The sequence below is a fragment of the Podarcis erhardii genome, assembly GCF_964252035.2.
Source record: "Podarcis erhardii genome assembly, chromosome: 16".
Lineage (NCBI taxonomy): Eukaryota > Metazoa > Chordata > Lepidosauria > Squamata > Lacertidae > Podarcis > Podarcis erhardii.
Window position 1 is genome coordinate 17,773,341 of NC_138514.1, and position 18,647 is coordinate 17,791,987.

Below are 18,647 nucleotides of genomic sequence, written 5' to 3' on the forward strand. Positions count from 1 at the left end.
GACAGCTCGATGACTGTGACGAAACGTCTGATTACCGGAACACCGTCTGAGCACTGAACCACTGGTATAGCACAAGTTGACTCTTTATTACTGTGTTTGCAATTGTTCAAGATAAAATCTATTTTGGAAAGAGAAGAAATGAGCACTGAACCACTGATATAATACAAGTGAACTCTTTTATTTACTGATAAAGATAAAACCTATTTGGGAAAGAAACTACTTTTGCCATTTTTATGGATGTTTATTGTTTGTTTACAGACAGTTGGTGATATTAGCTTGCGTCGACTGCAGTAGTCATTGTATCGCCACCCTGTTGTTTTATTGTTCCATCAGTTTTGGCTGGTGGCCCAGCTGTGCCCCTATCTGAACAGGGATAGCCTAACTTCTGTCGTCTATGCTCTGGTAACCTTTAGATTTGATTACTGTAATGCATTCTATGTGGGTCTGCCTCTTACAGTCCTTGTAAACATAGGCTTCAAAATGTGTGATTCAGATCTCAGAAGACTGAGCCACAATTCCGATGTCCAAAGTGCTTCTTGTTGATGAGCAAAGGCAGAATAATTACTTGGGATTTCAAGTTCTAGTTTATTGGTGAATTTTCTGCAGGCTATGCATGCTGCTAGCCATAAGTGAGGAAAGATGGGGTGGTTTGACTAACTGACCCCCAATGATAGATTACACCCATATACTGTCAATGTCTATAGGACTACTCTGGAATATCCAATAAAACTCCCCACTCAGCCTTTAATGGAAATGGAAAGCATCTCTCCCACGACAAAAATCAAAATTTTATCAGGACAAAAATTTAGAACCTAGAAACTACAGGGAAGCAGATTTCAGCTGTGTTAGGAAGGGTTTCCTAATGGCAAGAGCTGTTCAACAGTGGAAATGCTGGGCTCTCTCCTTCACTGGAGACATTTAAGCAGCTGTCAGGGGTGCTGTAATTGCATATTCTGCACTGAAGAGTGGGTCAGACTAGATAGCCACCGAGGTCCCAGCCCACTCTAGAATTATTTCATTCTGTGTGAACGCAATGCATTGAAATACGCCTCCAGCTATCAGTTTGTGCTGTGAGAATGAAAGGGGGAAAACACACCCATCTGCGGCAAATTGGCTGACGTTTGTTTAATGGAATCAAAGATACAAGAATGACAGGATGGCGAAATAAATGCTGTGATGTGGTTTAAAACGTTGTGCGCACCCTTAAATGAACCCCAGAGAAAACACCACCAGAAGAAGGAAAAGGTTGGGTTATGTTCGTGGAGGCAATATACTGGCTTATCTGATCCGAGCACAAACACATATACATGCTGTATTCATGAAAGAGATGAAGGAAACAGAATATATATTATATGGATAGGCGTATGCAAGCTTTTGTGTTTCACAGCACCCTTCATCTGGAGGGGACCAAAGTTTTAAATGTATTGAGCACACCAGGTTGCGAGGGTAAAACATGCCACTAATCCAGGGTGTTAAACAACGGGCTGTGCGCATGCCGCAATTCCAATTGGGTACAGAAGAATTGCAAAATGTGTTGCTGGATGCACAATTTAGCTCAAGCCTTTTTTTAAAAAAAGAAGTTTCTAGTACTTATGATTACAGAGATGTGCTTGCAAGTATACAGGCAGTGCTTGATGAAATAAGATATGGTGAATAAGATACCCAGTGGGCAAGGAGTACCATGGCAGCGCCCTGCCTAGCCCCTTTGATTCTCCCCACAACCAGCAGAGGCAAAGCAAATTAGGCAAAACAAGTGACATCCACATCAATTAAGTCACTTGCAGGATTCAGCTATTCTCCGTGCAGAATGTGGATTCTCCTGTGTGTGTGTTTTAGCGCAGAGAACAAACGGTCTAATAATGTCACCCCCCTTTCCATTACACCCGATGAAGAACTCTGTGAAGCTGGGATGCTTGCACCCTCCTCCAACCAGAATGGCAACCAGAGTCTATGCTGATCTCCTGCGTTTAGGACAGCGGCCGCCCACCGGACGCTCCCCCATTAGCTGTAGCATGTATCCCAGCTCCGATCTCTCCGGAAGAAGTCATCTGCTACGGAGACGGAAGGGGCATAGTCCCTGCAGTCCGTGTTTGCGTAGGGGAAATATTCCGGTACTCTGAAAGCGTCCAAATGCTGGGAGCCGCAAGACGTACAGCAGCACGCAGAAGGGGCGTGGCTGTACTGTAACTGGGACTGCTGGTGATAGGGGCTTCCTTCTGACGATGGATACATGCAGCTCTTAGCATCCAGAGGGGAAGGGGAGCTGTAAGAGAGTGGGTTGAAAGCAGGAGGCTGCGGTGGAGAGTAGCTGTAATCAAATGAGCTGGAGGGGTCAGAGGAATCCGGGGATCCGGGACCCTACAGAGAAGGGAAAGGAGAGAGAAAAGGAGGCATCTAAGGGAAAAAGTCAATAATAATTAAGGCTCCAGGCTTCGTTTATTGATTCCCTTTAGAGTGGTACCTCGGGTTACACACGCTTCAGGTTACAGACTCCGCTAACTCAGAAATAGTACCTCGGGTTAAGAACTTTGCTTCAGGATGAGAACAATAATCGTCCTCCGGCGGTGCGACAGCAGCAGGAGGCCCCATTAGCTAAAGTGGTGCTTCAGGTTAAGAACAGTTTCAGGTTAAGAATGGACCTCTGGAACGAATTAAGTACTTAACCCGAGGTACCATTATATATTTCACCTCTTCTCCAAGGGGCCCAAGGTGGCAAACACAGTTCTCCCCCTCTCCGTTTTATCTTCACAACAACCTTGTGAGGTTGGTTAGGCTGAGAGAGAGTGACTGGCGTATGTGAGGTTCATGGCTGAGTGGGGATTCGAACCCATGTCTCCCTAGTCACACAATCTAACCCAGGGGTCAGCAAACGTTTTCAACAAGGGGCTGGTCCACTGTCCCTCAGACCTTGTAGGGGGGCCGGACTATTTTTTTGGGGGGGGGGATGAACTATGCCCCACAAATAACCCAGAGATGCATTTTAAATAAAAGGACGCATTCTACTCATGTAAAAACACACTGATTCCAGGACTGACCGTGGGCCGGATTTAGAAGGTGACTGGGCCGGATCCAGCCCCCAGGCCTTAGTTGGCCTACCCATGATCTAACCACACTATCACACTGGCTTTCTTTAATTGCTTTAACAGATGCCCAAAGCAAAGCTTCATCAGAGCAGATGTGCTTCTCCCAAAGCTATTTACAGCTTTCGGCGATTTCTGTCCTGCAGTCGTGGCTTTTACTTTCCTGCTGTATGAATCCCCCAAGCGTACGGGTGCTTTGTAAAATCCTGAACCCCAACCCCATAAAAACTGAAGCACAATTACCAGGCTTTGGTTGAGGTAGGGAGGGCCTAGTTGGAAGCTGTCGGGCGAGCAAGGCATGTTGCCCTGGGTAGTCCCCATAGTAGCATCCAAAGGTAGCTCAGTTTGAAGGCAGGAATCAACCAGCTGCTCCAGGTAACTGGGGAGCTCCTCGCAGGCAGTGCAGTTTTGGAACTGCCAGGGTTGTACGCAGCCGGACGAAGAAGAGGGAAGTTCTGTGTCTACGTAAGAGGCTAAGAGAGGAAGGAGAAGAGAGAACAAGACAGTAGGACGCAAGGACAAACAGCTGTCATTTTAGTTAGTTGCATCATTTAGATGATTTATATGCTCCCTTTTGCACAAGCCAAAGGGCAGCTGAAAACAAGCAAATAAGAAAAGAAAAAATCCATTAAAATAACACAATTATTGAAGAACTCATGACAAGTGTAAGGTTCGACACTAGGCAGGAAGAATCAGCTGCATAAATAGGAGATGGGGGACACCAGGAATGTCAATAGTACACGTGAAAAGGATATAGGGGTCTTAGCGGACCACAAGCTTTATATGAGTCAACAATGCAATGCAGCAGTAGCAGAAAAAAAAGCAAAAAGCAAAAAGCTGGTGCTATTCTAGGCTGCATCAACAGAAGTATAGTGCCCAGATCAAAGGAAGTAATAGTACCGTTCTATTCTGCCTTGGTCAAAGCACACCTGGAATACTGTGCCCAATTCTGGGTGCCACAATTTAAGGATATTGACAAGCTGGAAGGTGTGCAGAGGAGGGCAACCAAGATGTTCAAGGGTCTGGAAACCAAGTCTTATGAGGAACAGTTGAAGGACCTGGGTATATTTATCCGGGTAAAGTAAGGTTACCAGACGTCCCCAGATTTACAAATCAGTCCCCTGACAATATCCTATCATTCCTACTGAAGTTGAAAACTGGATTCATTGTGGGGGGGGGGAATCTGGTAGCCTTAGGGTAAAGAGGAGATATGACAGCCATCTTCAAGGGCTGCCACGTGGAGGATGGATCAAACTTGTTTTCTCCTGCTACGAACCAATGGATTCAAGTTACAAGGAGTAAACATCAGGAAGGACTTTCTGACAGTAAGAGTTCTTGCACACCAGGAAGGAGCTGATGTAAGATGTGAAAAGATTAACCCCCCCCCCACTACCCGCTGGATTAACAGGAAAAGAGAGAGAGAGAGAGAGAGAGAGAGAGAGAGAGAGAGAGAGAGAAAGAAATGGATGGGAGAGAAAGCAAGCCACTAAACTTGGTCCATTAGTTCCTTTTGGGAATAGGATGGGTCTATAGGCCAGCCCCAAACTGAGATGAAGAGGCTGCCAGGTGGGGCGAGGACATCTTTGCTGGCTTCCCCCTCTGTGTGTCCTCCTCTGCATTTAGCAAAGTTCTGATTGGCTAGGTTCCTAATTAAATGCCAGGTTTAGGAAGTCCGGAAAAGAAGTGGGATGTGTTTTGGGAGAGAGGGGAAAGGTGGGGGGTGGGGAGAGAGGAAAAAAGGTGCTCTCTCTTTTTGTACCAACCTGCACAGGGAGGGGAGAAAGACTCCGTCAAATGGACATTGTTGCCACTGCCTTCTCCGGAAACCTGAGAACACAAGGAATAAAGCAAAGCACAGCTGGGTGGTTCTCCATTTATAAAGCAGAAGGAAGTCCTTGCCTCCTTCCCTCCCCCCTTCCTTCATCCCCTTAACACGGTGGAGGTAAGTCCAGGCTTTATCTCCAAGAGGAGCACGCAGGGAGTTAGCAATGCAGGTTGATTCTGCTGTTATCTGTGTAGGTTGAAGTTGTGGCCATGTTAGATGTTAGTTAGTCTGTTACCTAACTCATAAGATGCATGCTCCCATAGAAGAAACATGCAATTCTTGAAATCTGTTAAGAACGCACTATTTTGCCATGGGACAGGCTCTCAGCATTTTTTTAAAAAAATAACCTGCTATCAACATGCCTGTGTTTAGGGTGAAGCACCACCGAGAGCAGGAAATATTTTTTAAAAGTTACTGGAAGGTCACCCCTATTTGCAAAGCATTCCCCCGCAGGAATTTACAACCTTGCTTTGTTTGATCACAGTTAAATCCATAAAGGCAGGCTCTGTAACAGCAGCTGTTCCAACTGAACGGCAGATGCTTTGAACTCCAGAAGTCTAGAGCCCAGACAGAGTTCACCTAAAAAGGAATTCGAAGGCAGCTCAAAGCGAATGGGATGGCTCTTCCACAAACAGAGGGGTTCTTCATAAGATCAACGAAATTTCCCCCCAAGGGGGGGGGGTGTTTCACAGTCCCTCCACTCCTTGCCAGGTTTCGACTCAAGCGAAATCCAAGGCAGTTTCAAACACCCAAAACTATGTTGAGGAAAGCCATCTGAGTCACAAAGAAAGCTAGTGAAAATTCTCAGATGAGATCTTGCATGTTACAACAACCCTCTACCCACTGGTTTTAAATATTGGGGAGAGGTCCCTCTGGGATTGCTATTAATCTGTGTATTTACACTAAAAAATATTTAACTATTTATAACATTCCATTTTTGACACACAATGCTTAGGACACTCCCAAGGCAGCTAAGAAACATTAAAAAAATAAAAAGCAGAAACAGGAATGTGAAATGGCATTAAAGTCTCAGGAGCAGACATGAGACAGCTTCATAAACCATTGTCAGTAGAAACTGAGAAAAGCTTAAATTCTTTCCTGCATGAGGAAGGATATGATATGAAATGACAGGTGAGCAAATCTATCAATTTCGATTTCTCTCGGTTTCTCATTTTTCCACTCTTAAACACACATTTGCACATCAGCAAGCAGATTCTTTTTAAAAAAGAAGTCTGTGTGAAAATTTGTCTGCATTTTACTGCTAATTTCTTCTAATATACACATTTTTGCTAACGATTTCCCCTAACATAAAGCATTCGTGTATGCTCTTTTAATGTAATATTTGCATTTTTATGCACACTTTATTGCACACACATTAGAAGAAATGCATTGCCAAATTTGGAGAAGTGCAAATTTCCAATGGTGATTCCGTGTTTCAGTTTGCATGTTCATGCCCCAATACATAAAATTTCTTTTGCTGTCTCTTCTCTCCCCTTCCCTTGCAGGCTGCCCGCAGGATCATCTAAACGGCTGCCTTGCTTGTGTTCTAAAACCTCCTGCTTACAGTAAATAAGAAAGCGACCGTTGTTTTCTTACAGCACAGCTAGAAAACTAAACTACATTCACAGATTTTTATGTCATCAGAAGACTTATCTTCACTAGGGTCATTTCAGTGCTGAAGGGATTGATTGATTCTCTCTCTCACACACACATACTTCCCAGATTGCCCAGTTTCTTAGACAAAGGGCAAATGTCTTTTCCAAGGAATAGCAACAGGTGGGTACGAGAGTTAATCTGTGAAGGTGGAAAACAGCTCTCCAGTGATGTGAACCCAGAAGCAGTATTTGGCTGGCTTTTTCTTTATGCAAATCACTAAAGCAACATAAGCCGGGGAGCTCTTTGCACATAGTGCAATGTGCTGTGTGTGACTTCTTAATCACTCCTCCTCTCGCAGAGCAGTTAACACTTTCCCACAGGGAACCTGGGCTCAGCCGGTGCAGCCATTGATCAGGGATGATGGGCCGCGTAATCCAATATCATCTGGAAGTCCTCAGGTTCCCCATTCCTGAGCTATAGGATGCTCTGTGTTACCATCAGCAGCATTTGAGCCCGATTAGCTACACCTTATGGGACATGGCTGCCGCTGTGGTCTAAACCACAGAGCCTAGGACTTGCCGATCAGAAGGTCGGCAGTTCGAATCCCCACGACGGGGTGAGCTCCCGTTGCTCGCTCCCTGCTCCTGCCAACCTAGCAGTTCGAAAGCATGTCAAAGTGCAAGTAGATAAATAGGTACCGCTCCAGCGGGAAGGTAAACAGCATTTCCGTGCACTGTTCTGGTTTGCCAGAAGCAGCTTAGTCATGCTGGCCACATGACCCGGAAACTGTATGCTAGCTCCCTCGGCCAATAAAGCGAGATGAGCGCCGCAACCATAGTCTTCCACGACTGGACCTAATGGTCAGGGGTCCCTTTATCTTTTTTAGCTACACCTTAACTATTAAGAGATTACAGGCTGCACCCTAATAAATTCCTCTCATCAGATGAACAGATCTAAACGACCCACGTCCATTAATTTCAATGGGTCTACTCCAAAGATGACAAATGTTGGAAACTCAAAAGTCTACGCACTCTTGCTTTGTAAATTTAACAAATGATAACACAGGAAACTACATTATGTAAGGTCAAACTATTTGCCTATCTAGCTCACTATTGCCCACTCTGACTGGCAGCGCCTCTCCAGAGTCTCGGACACAAACCTTTTCACATCAGCTGCTGCCTGATTCTTTCGGATCGTGATGCCAGGGATTGGAACCTGGGTCCTTCTGCATGCGAAGGAGGTGTTGCAGCACTGAGCTATAGCCTCCCCACCCTACCCGCACCATTAGAAAATGGGAATTGTAGCTTTTTTAAAAAAGAGAGAGACCATGTAAGACTACCCATGGTTTAAATTGCGAAACAGGGATGGGTGTAACCTGGAATCTTGCGTTGGCCTAACATCCAGAGTGGAGGCATCAGAGGGTGACAGAAACACCCAGGTCTCTGTGTCATAACCCTCCCTGATGCTTTGGAGCAGCAACTCCCACAGAAATTCAAGCACAGTCCCGAAAAATTCCACCTCCACAGTTTATGCATTGCAAAAGCTGACTTGTGGTGCCACATCCAAACTGGTGTGTGTGGAGCAGTCCTTCAGCATTGAATTCACCCCCTTCTGCCTCTTTCTTCTGGACCAAAAACTTCCACTTTCTGCAACCCACCCACAGAAAGGGAAGGTCCTCTGGTTGAGATGTTAGAGCCCAAGTTTTGCATGCAGAAGTCTCCCTGTATCTCCAGATACAGCTGCGAACCTGGAGGACCACTGCCATTTATTGTAGACAGTGCTAAGTCAGATGGACTAATGGTCTCTGCATAATACAGCTTCCTATGTTCTTCTGCTAAAATTAGCAGATTAGGCTTTCATTCTTATCATTTGTTAAATTTGCATGCCGCCCGTCCTCTGAAGATCACAGGGCAGTCCATAACATAAAAATACAAAAGGCGAACTCAAAAGGCGTAAGAAAACAAAAACAAACCAATAACCCTCCTCCCACAAACACATTTTAAAGGCCATAGAACGCTAATGTCAATTGAAGAGGAACGTTTTCGCCTGGTGCCTAAAGGTGTCTAATGAAGGCACCAGGTCAGCCTCCCTGGGGAGAGGCTCCCACAGACAGGGAGCCACCACAGAGAAGGCTGGTTCTCATGTTGCCACCCTCCAGACCTCTCGTGGAGGAAGCACACAAAGAAGGTCCCCAGATGACGATTGCACTTTGATACTTGATTGGTCAGAAAATACCGGTCAAAAATTTCATGCATTAATTTATGAGAACAAAGAGGGCACCTTATGGCTGGTTTACAGATAAATGTTCAATGCTTGAGGGGTGATTGGTAGTACAGTGGTACCTTGGGTTAAGTACTTAATTTGTCGACATATGAGCATGAATTTCTACTAATATTAATGCTTTCATGCAGTTCTGCCTAAAGGTAAAGGTAAAGGGACCCCTTACCGTTAGGTCCAGTCGTGACCGACTCTAGGGTTGTGGCGCTCATCTCGCTTTATTGGCCGAGGGAGCCGGCGTACAGCTTCTGGGTCATGTGGCCAGCATGACTAAGCCACTTCTGGCGAACCAGAGCAGTGCACGGAAACGCTGCTTACCTTTCTGCTGGAGTGGTACCTATTTATCTACTTGCACTTTGACGTGCTTTCGAACTGCTAGGTTGGCAGAAGCAGTTCTGCCTAATAGCCACATTTTTTGCAAGGCATTTTCTTCCTAACAGAATGCATTTTGTATGTTATTTTCACCAATACAGTGGTACCTCGGGTTAAGTACTTAATTCGTTCCGCAGGTCCGTTCTTAACCTGAAACTGTTCTTAACCTGAAGCACCACTTTAGCTAATGGGACCTACCGCTGCCACCATGCTGCCGGAGCACGATTTCTGTTCTCATCCTGAAGCAAAGTTCTTAACCTGAGGTACTATTTCTGGGTTAGCGGAGTCTGTAACTTGAAGCGTATGTAACCCGAGGTACCACTGTATGTATGAATGAACTATTGCAGGAAGACTTTCATATGGCTTTGCATCAGCTCCAGTACAATGTTTCTTCTGTAGTCAGGCCCAGTCTAAACGAGCAATAAACTGTTCCTGGACTGCACCGCTTCAGATTGCAAGTGGAGGGTGACAATGGTGAATGCTCTTGCGTATATTTTAATCCTTGCAATAGAAAGCTAATATGCTAGGGAGAAGGGTTGTAAGCCCCACATTTCTCACTGACAAGCTAGTTTTCTACATGCAGTGTTTGGTAGGAAAGGATTCGAATGCATCACCCCTTAAATCTGAAGTGATGCTATGTGGGAACAGCTGTTTCACGATCCCAGGTTCTAGTTCACACACGTTCAAGTGTTGCACAACCAAGTGGCATGGTGCAGGCCACATCACTAATTGAAAGGAAGAAAATAACAAGTTTATTATTATTATTATTATTATTATTATTATTATTATGCAATTAGCCACAACTGTGGGAAGAGGAGGAGGTGCTTACTGCTTCATCTGCCACAGCCTGCTTGGCTCTTCTCTGCTGCAGAAGCTCCTTCACTGTAATCTTGACTCGGACACCTTGATAGACCTTTGGTTTTCCTAAAAGAGTCAATTTAACAATAGGACTTTATATTCTGAAAAGTAAAAGGTGAGTTTAGGGTTTACCAGCTTGGAGCCATAAACTGCTTAAGCAAGTGATTGGGGGACTTGGGTTCTAATCCTGACCACATTTCCTTGAAATATTTCCTCCTTTACAGGGTTTACTTACCTCTGGGTAGGAGGGAGCTGAAAGTCATGCTGAATTACAAAACAGGAAGTCAAAATAAACTTGTAAGGGGAAAGGCCCTAAAATGTGGTTTGAGCCTTTGCATGTTTTAATTGGATTTTTTACATCAGCTTGAGCACAACATATAATTTATTCTTATTCTTATTACACTTTACATAGCACCCTTTATCAAAAGATCACAGGGTGGTGTACAACATTAGAAACACATTGTGTATGTTTACATTTTAATGTTTGCATAATTGGTTTTTATACCTGCAATTTTAAGTCCGTGTAATTGGCTTTTATCATCAAATTGCCTAGGCACCTACTTTGCCATTCATTAAGAAGTATATAAATAATAGCACTTTATTATTAAGAATAATAATACTCTGAAGTAAATCCCACTTAGTTTGCAACGCCACTTTGGCACTTACTGTCTTGGCTGCAATTCCAACTCCACTTACCTGGGAGTAAACTCAACTGACCATTGGGGCTTGCTTCTGAGTATATGTAGTTAGGACTGCACTGTTAAATGTTCACCATCGTTCCCTTATACTAAAAACTGTATTTGTGTGAACATTTATCAGACTTTCATGGATAACATATAAATACTTCAGAAAGACGGGGTCAATGGCAGACTGTTGGATGAGTGGAATGATCAAAAGCATTTTTTTCAAAAAAGGAAAACGTGATGTCAGTATATCTCTCTGAATATATTATTGATGGCCTTGCAACCATTCCTTAATTTGTAAACACTTCCTGATAGAACGCGTGTTGTCAAACATTTGTCAAATAAAGCTTCCCCCAACATGAGTTTAGAGTTCGATAAACCAATTAAGTCCAGATTGCACTCAAGGAGGTCTCATGCCATTCTGCTCAGTAAGTCTGAGGAATCTGCCCCCCCCCCGACACACACCGCAGGGAGGGCGCTCAGTATCTTTTTGTCATACCTGATGGTCCTGTCGTGAACCAGTGTGAGTTCCCGTTCACATAACAGCAACTCAGTTTTGGACATCCTCCCATTTGATTCTCAGGGGGAGGGCGGTGGCAGAGAGGAGAACACATTTCAGCCCGACTGGGGAGACGCAAGTTGAATTTTAAGGCTGGGAGATTATCCTAGAAGCTTATTGCAGAACTAATGGGGTGTCTCCTACAAAGTTCTACTCCAAGTGGGCCTCCTGAAATCAATAACCCTAAATGAGTTGCGCCACGTCCGTTAATGTCAATGGGTTGACTTACAGTCTGAATAGGGACCGGTGTTGGCTGCACCATTGGCGTAGCCAAGAGGGGACAGGGGGGCAGCTACCCCCCAATCAAGTAAAACAATAGAAATACATAACTGACCAATCATGTTGGTTCTGCCCCTCCCCCACCAAACAAAAGTCCTGCCCCCCCCCAACAAAAATCCTGGCTACAGCCAAGGGCTACACCCCGATATTTCGCACCATATTTTTTCTTATAGTAACAAAGAGCCTTGGCTATGCTGTGATCCAAGGCTTCATGGGCACATCTATTTAATTCTGAATTCATAACAATTTGTCTCATGATGGGGCAGTTATGCGCAATCCTGCTTTCAGGGCGCACTGCTTCATTTCAGATCGGCACATGTCCCATTGCTCCTTGTGGTTCTTCTCCCAAGCAGAATGATGTGCGGACAGCCCAGTATAAGTCCACCACTAATACGCTATCTGTTTCTATTGCTACTTTAAACTAATATGTATATCATTTTATGTAAACTGCTTAAGAGATTTTAAAAAATAATAATTAAGTGGTATATTTGTCTTGATAAATAAATAAATACCAGCAGTCATTAAACAACAAAATACAGCTGGTCATTAAACAACAGGAAGTGAGTGTTGCACAGTTATACAGATACAACTAGCACCCGGCAGTAGACAGTTGTCATTAATGGTGCAATCCTGTGCGGGCTTACCTTGGAGTCAGCCCCATTGAGCAAAGTGAGACCTACTTCCTAGCAGACATGCATAGGTAAAGGTAAAGGGACCCCTGACCATTAGGTCCAGTCGTGGCCGACTCTGGGGTTGTGGCGCTCATCTCGCTTTATTGGTTGAGGGAGCCAGCGTACAGCTTCCGGGTCATGTAGCCAGCATGACTAAGCCGCTTCTGGCGAACCAGAGCAGCGCACGGAAACGCCGTTTACCTTCCCGCCGGAGCAGTACCTATTTATCTACTTGCACTTTGAAGTGCTTTCGAACTGCTACATTGGCAGGAGCAGGGACCGAGCAACAGGAGCTCACCCCGTCGTGGGGATTCGAACCGCCGACCTTCTGATTGGCAAGTCCTAGGCTCTGTGGTTTAACCCACAGCGCCACCCATGTCCCTAGCAGACATGCATAGAATGACAGAATCCTGGAGTCGGAAGGGACAACAAGGGCTGTCTACTGCAACCCCCTGCAATGCAAGAATCTTTTGCCCAATGTGGGGCTCAAACCCACAACCTTGAAATTAAGAATAGTGTGCTCTATTGACTGAGCTATCCCAGTTGCACGTGCTTATGCTGCCTGGCTGTGAATTCCTTGCAACTGGGGTGTCCCTAATTCAAACCTCGCCTTTGCCATGGTTCCACCTGCTTACTCTAGCTCACGCTTAGAAGCTGTATAAGCACATTGAAAGCACACACCAAGAACCCTGGGAACTATGGCTTACCCCTCAGAGAGATACAATTCCTAGCACCCTTAACAATCTACAGTTCCCAGGATTCTTGGTTCGGTGGGAGACGTCCTTTAAATGTACTGTGTGTACACAGCGTTAGTCTCAGTCCTTCTCACTCCCATCCACAGGGTGGGAAGAATGATACCAGAGTCTACATTACAGGGCTGTTGTGAAACTTGCCTGGGAGAGCAAATGTGAAGGCCTTCCACAACGCTCAAAATGTGCTGTGCAAGTGCTATGTATTAAACAGCCAAACAAGTGATACCTGTCCTGAGAAAACAGAAGCATCAAGTTTCAGCCAGCAATGTTCAGTGCTGCAGCTACATAATGTTAGATTCTTGATTTAATGGTCTTAACTGAGCAGGACAGTTTGCAGGGAACGGAGGGGTCCTTAGGTAGTAATGCGTTACAGATTGATTTCCAGGGATGGTCAGTGAGCCCCCATTTTTATTTTTATTTTGCAATGGGAGGGCACCTGCTCATTCTGCTTAGGGGACCACAAACCTCTGCTCAGTGTCCTGTCCTGACAAACAGCACTGACGATTCCTAGAATGAGTTTGCCACATGAGGAGCTGCAACAATTTTATTCCCTTGCAGAGGTTTGGGAAACAGAGCAGGGGGAGAAACCTGGGTGGCCCTTGTGCATCTGGCACCATCTGAGACCATGCCATTCCACTGCAAAATGCCTAAATGTATATAATCAGCGGCAGTATTTTTTATTTTAAGGAAGGTGTCTTGTGTCATGGGAAAAGGAAACCGAGAGGCCTTTCTTTTACTGGAACTCACTACTATTTTCAGTGCTAGCTGGCCTTATTGGGTGGAAGTACCACCCCCCCACCCCCCCAAAAAACCCCAGACTGTGTTGCTTCAAGATTCTGTGCAGCCTTGCTTATATTGAGTGCAGTCATGATGCGGGAATGTTGCCATCAGGCTAGGATTTTAGGAAATTTGCACACACACACACAGCAAGGTTGCTTTACCACATTTTGGTGGAGTAGTACCGTATTCACTCGAATCTAATGCTCACCTTTTTTGGCCAAATTACGTTGCAAAAATTAAGGTGCGCATTCGACAGCAAATACCTTATTTGGTTTCAAAGGTTCTGAAAATTGAGGTGTGCATTACATGCGATGGCGCATTAAAGCTCAGTAAATTTATACCTTTTATCTAAAGAGGTGGGCCCCTGTTTAAGTCCAAAGTACAGTATAAAATTAGCTAGCTGCACCACGAAGCAGTAGTGATTTGGTCATGGCGACATTTATATCCCACGTTTCCTCCAAAGAGCTCAAAAAGTACACACTTCTTCTCCCCTTCTCCATTTTAGCTTCACAACAACAACCCTGCGAGGTAGGTTCTGCTGAGAGACAGAAGACGGGCTCAGTGGGCTTCATGGTGGAGAGGGAATTTGAATCCTGGTGTAGCCTAGCCCCCACTCTTATGCTGGTGGTACCCGCCCCACAACCACTGGGTGTGACACCCCCTTCTGAAAAACCAGAAACTTATATGGCTTCTAGAAGATTGGCCGGCTCAAAGTGTTGCAAACATGCAGAACGGAATTCCGGAATCAAGGGTCACTGTCTAAAAGAGGGGTGAAGAACCTGTGTCCATCCAAATTCTTTGGGGCCTCCAATGTACATCACCCCTTACCACTGGCCCTGCTGCTGAGGCTGATGAGAGCCCAGCAATACCCAGAAGCCAGTGTGGTATACAGTAGTTGTTAGTGTGTTGGACTTGGACCCGGGAGACCTGGGTTCAAATCCTCGTTCAGCCGTGAAGTTCATCTTGGGCTAGTCGCTGCTTCTTAGCTTAGGGTTGCTGTGGGGGTTAAAGGAGGAGGCGGAGAATCGTGCCACCTGGCGCTACCAGGAAAGTGGGTTGGATATAAATGCAATCAGTAAATAAGTTCATCCCTTGTTTTTTAAAAAGCCACCCAGATGGGTATGCAAGGCAAGCACTCAGAAGTGCATTTGAGCAGCTGCAACTTAGAGCATTGCATGCCCTGGGGGAGACACTCTGCCTGCAACCTTGGAAAGCTGCTGCCTGCCAGTGTCTAGACAACAGCACACAATTGGTCTGACTGAATATAAGGCAGCTTCCTTTGTTCCTATGGTGGGCTGGATTCAATGCTAGAGCTGACCCACTGGCATCAAAGAACCTAAGTATGTCAGGTCCAATAAGGGCAATGGGTCTACTCTTAAGACCAGCACTGGGTACAACCCTATGTAATTCTTTGCAAACCAACTCTGTAAATTGTAGTGGGCCTCTAAACTCAGCGGTAAGTATGGATGAAATGGGTTCTTCTGCCCAACTCTATGATGTTTTCCCGCTACTCCATATCTGCCACTCACCAACCACCTACACTAGAGCCGATTCCCACGAGGGAGAGGAACAACTGGTGTCTGGCCAGCTCCCTGAACTGTCCCTTTTGCACAAGGCGCGCCTAGGTCACAAATGCGTTTATCCCCAACCCGGTTTAAATGTCAGGGCTTGCGGGGCCGCCTGGGAAGGGTAGTTTTGCAGGAAAAGCCTATTCACTCTCCGCAGCTCAGAATCCTGCCATTTCATGTCTCTGGGTGGTGCAAACATCTCGCCCAAGAACCCTTGCTTTCGTGAGTAAATCCCGCGTTTGCTTTGGGAGGGTGTGTGTGAGAGAGCTTTGCAGAGGCATCTGAGGACTGGGAAGTTGGGGGGGGGAGAGAAGAAAGCGGTGAAATTTGGAGAGGGGGGCTCTGATCCCTCCCCGCGCCTCAAAAATAAGAAAAAGAGCAGGGGGCACAGACGGGGAGCGGGCTGCTGCAAGCCGTTTGCAAACCGATTCCACGGCACGCCGAGTTCGACCGGGCTTACTCCGGAGTAAGCGCGCCACGGATCGGAGCCCTGCGCTAGGCTGGCTGCGCCGGAGGGAGCCTGGTCGGGGCTTCCCTCGTAAGCGCCGTGAGTAACTGCGGGCCACCGCGCTCCGTTCCGCGCCTGCCTCCTATCCGCGCCGCCGGCCAACAGGCCCCCGCTCCGAGGCCCGCACGACCCGCACGTGGGAACGGGAAAGCGGGCGGAGGCAGGCCAGATCCGCTCCAAGGAATCTCGCTGCGGGTGGCTCCCGAGGTCGGGTTAGGAGGCACCGCAGCCCTCTTGCTCGGGAGTAAAGGCGCCGCGCCGTCTCCAGCCAGGCTGCTTGCCAAGGCGGCGGGCGACTCCTCGCCTGCCAAGCTGCCCTTACTTACCTGGAAAGAAGGAAGCGCCGTGGAGCACGGGGGTGGGGCTTACTTCCGAGTAAAACGTGGCCCGGATCCGGCTTCGGAACTCCGAAGTCAACGTGCACAGCAATTGCAAACTCTATACACGGTTTTTGATCGCTTGCATTTATTCCCCCCCCCCGCCAAAAATAATAACAATTGCAACCTTGTGCACGTTGGCTCCGGAGAAAGAGCCGTCGCAATCCAGGGGACTCGCGTGCAGCGCGATCCTATGCCTGTTTTACTCGGAAGTATCCGGCTTCTCTTCCCAACCGACAATCTCCTGCCCCTACTTTACACCCTACCCGCAAGAGACCCACCTGAGATACCCATTTCCTTCCACCTCGCATATCTGCCTGCCTCCCCAAGCCGTGCACGGAAAGCGTATATTGCGCGTGGGAAGAATGGAAAGCGATCGCGCGTGGGGAGCGCAGCGGGGTTTTTTCCCCGCGTGGATTTTCTTGCGCGGCAGCGCCGCCGCTGGACGCAAAAGGAATAGCACGGGGGACCTCTGGGCACAAGCGACCCTTATTGAGCGCCGCACTCCATTAAAAAAAAAGTCCCATCTGTCCCCCCCCACCACCACCACCGCACCCTACCCTACTGTATTAGGGGTGCACTCATTTAGCCTCTCCTCTTCCTCCCGGGAAGTGGGGAGAGCCAGGTGGCTGGCTAAGCCCCGCTGTCGTGGTGGGTGGGCTCTGATCGTCCCCTGAATATTAAAATCCACAACTAATCACCTGGCAAGTTACGCGGCTGAAGTCTTAAATTGCACCCCGGGGATGGAGGGGGAGAAATGTTTGTAATTTGGAGATCCGTAGCCCCTGGTTGCCTGGGCAGAGAGGCTGGCTTTGGAGGTGAAAATTTCACATAAGCAATGTGTGTTTTAAATATATACTTATACATATACATATATATATTTAAATGCTGCCTTTCACAGTGAAGTTTGGAGCAGCTGCACTCGAAAACATTCCCAGCTGAGACGCTTCTTTTTCCTGTAGCCCTGCTGCTCGGATGTGTTGTGTGCGCCTGTGCATATATATTTATATATTTATTATGTATATGAGTTTGCATCTGGTTAGATTTAACTTGCATGCACTTAAAGAAACATTGATTTCACTGCATTTTGGAGCCACTGGTGCCCTCCTGTTCTTAACTCTCCCCACCCTTTCCTCTTCCACCCTGTTTTATTTGAAAGCAAACTGTCCCAACAAACTACACGGGTGAGAATTAATCCACCCTCCCCACCAAAACCCCACAAAGAGAGAGACTGAAATCAAACTTACCTGACATTTTCCAGGGCAAGAAGAAGAAGAAGAAGAAAAGGTCTTTATTCTGGGTTGTGTTTTTTTCCTTTACACCCAGGGATCTTCTGTGGACAAAAAAAAGGGATCCTCAGCTGGGCTTCCTAATTCAAGTGGAAAACAGAGAAGAAAACAAGGTTTTTTCAGTTAAAAAATCATTCCAAACCCTTTGTGGAGATCTCGAGTGGGAGACAAACAATATTAATGTTTTATACCTACAGATATAAGTTTGAATTTTTCTCCCCGCAAGCCAAGTATTTAAAACCTCAAGAATCCAATGATTTGACAATCAATGATTGCGCGATAGTTTCAATTTGAATATTCAAAGGCTCCACAAAATGGCCTACCTTTGAGTGAAAAAGAGCATCTCCCCACATAGCAGAGGGTCTGATGGAATAAAATCCATCGCTGCTGCCTCCCTGGGACCCCTGCTTGGGGGACATCGCCCACCTTTTAGCTTTCTTGCCACAAACAACCCAGATATCCTTGGGGATGGGCGTTATTTTCACGGGAGAGGAAGGCAGGCTCTCTTGCGGACCTCTGATGTCCCCTGCCAGCTGTCGGGGGTCTCCTGCAACAGGTTGGGGGCCGTGGGGTTCGGGGTGCGCTTTGGGGGACCACATGTGAGATTTCCGGGAGTGAATATGGCCCTCGGGGGGCGTGGCAGGGGCAGGAAAGGCTGTCAAGGCCTGCAAGGAATGCTTGCGGATGGCAACAGAGCTATAGTCACTTCCACTGGCATTTCCTATTCATGTTCCCCGTTGCATGTGGCTCCCCCACCCCACCAAAGTTTTGCTTCACGCAGACAGATGTGTCCCTCCCTCGCAATACAGCTGTTCTGGTTTGCATTCTGGGAAAGAAATGAATTGGCATCGCTGCCCACCCCCACGCCCGGCCCCAGTTCTCTCGCAGCGGCACTGGGTGTTCTGAGATAATGTTGCCCTTGGATGAAATTTCCCAAAAATTTCACATTGCATTTTCATAATCCTGCCCCCCCCCCTTTCACGGGATAGCAGAAGGCCTCAGGCAGGGACAGCTGGGTCAACCAGCGTGTAGGCGAAGCTGTTAATCATCTACCATGGTTATAATTTGGCCATTGTTCCAGTTCAATTTTTTTTATTACAAAAGTTCAACAAATATAACTTGATTTGAGTTAGGGAGTGGTATGGGTTTAGAAATACTTCTTTTCTACTGGCT

At 46.6% G+C, this 18,647-nt stretch overlaps 1 protein-coding gene across 2 annotated transcripts; it reads right to left on the bottom strand.

Annotated features, from left to right (window-relative positions):
• Nucleotides 1-1,101: 1,101 nt before the first annotated feature.
• On the bottom strand, nucleotides 1,102-18,024 carry POU2AF3 (POU class 2 homeobox associating factor 3). Of its 2 annotated transcripts, none has more exons than XM_081843200.1 (5): nucleotides 17,433-18,024; nucleotides 9,980-10,074; nucleotides 4,844-4,907; nucleotides 3,324-3,553; nucleotides 1,102-2,358 (listed from the first exon to the last, which is right to left on the bottom strand). In XM_081843200.1, the coding sequence occupies exons 1-5, from the start codon at nucleotides 17,437-17,439 to the stop codon at nucleotides 2,002-2,004; spliced, it is 753 nt and encodes a 250-aa protein (XP_081699326.1). In that variant the 5' UTR covers nucleotides 17,440-18,024; the 3' UTR covers nucleotides 1,102-2,001. The 2 variants fall into 2 exon arrangements, with proteins under 2 accessions (XP_081699326.1, XP_081699325.1); XM_081843199.1 differs by lacking the exon at nucleotides 17,433-18,024 and adding an exon at nucleotides 16,467-16,695.
• Nucleotides 18,025-18,647: the final 623 nt, after the last annotated feature.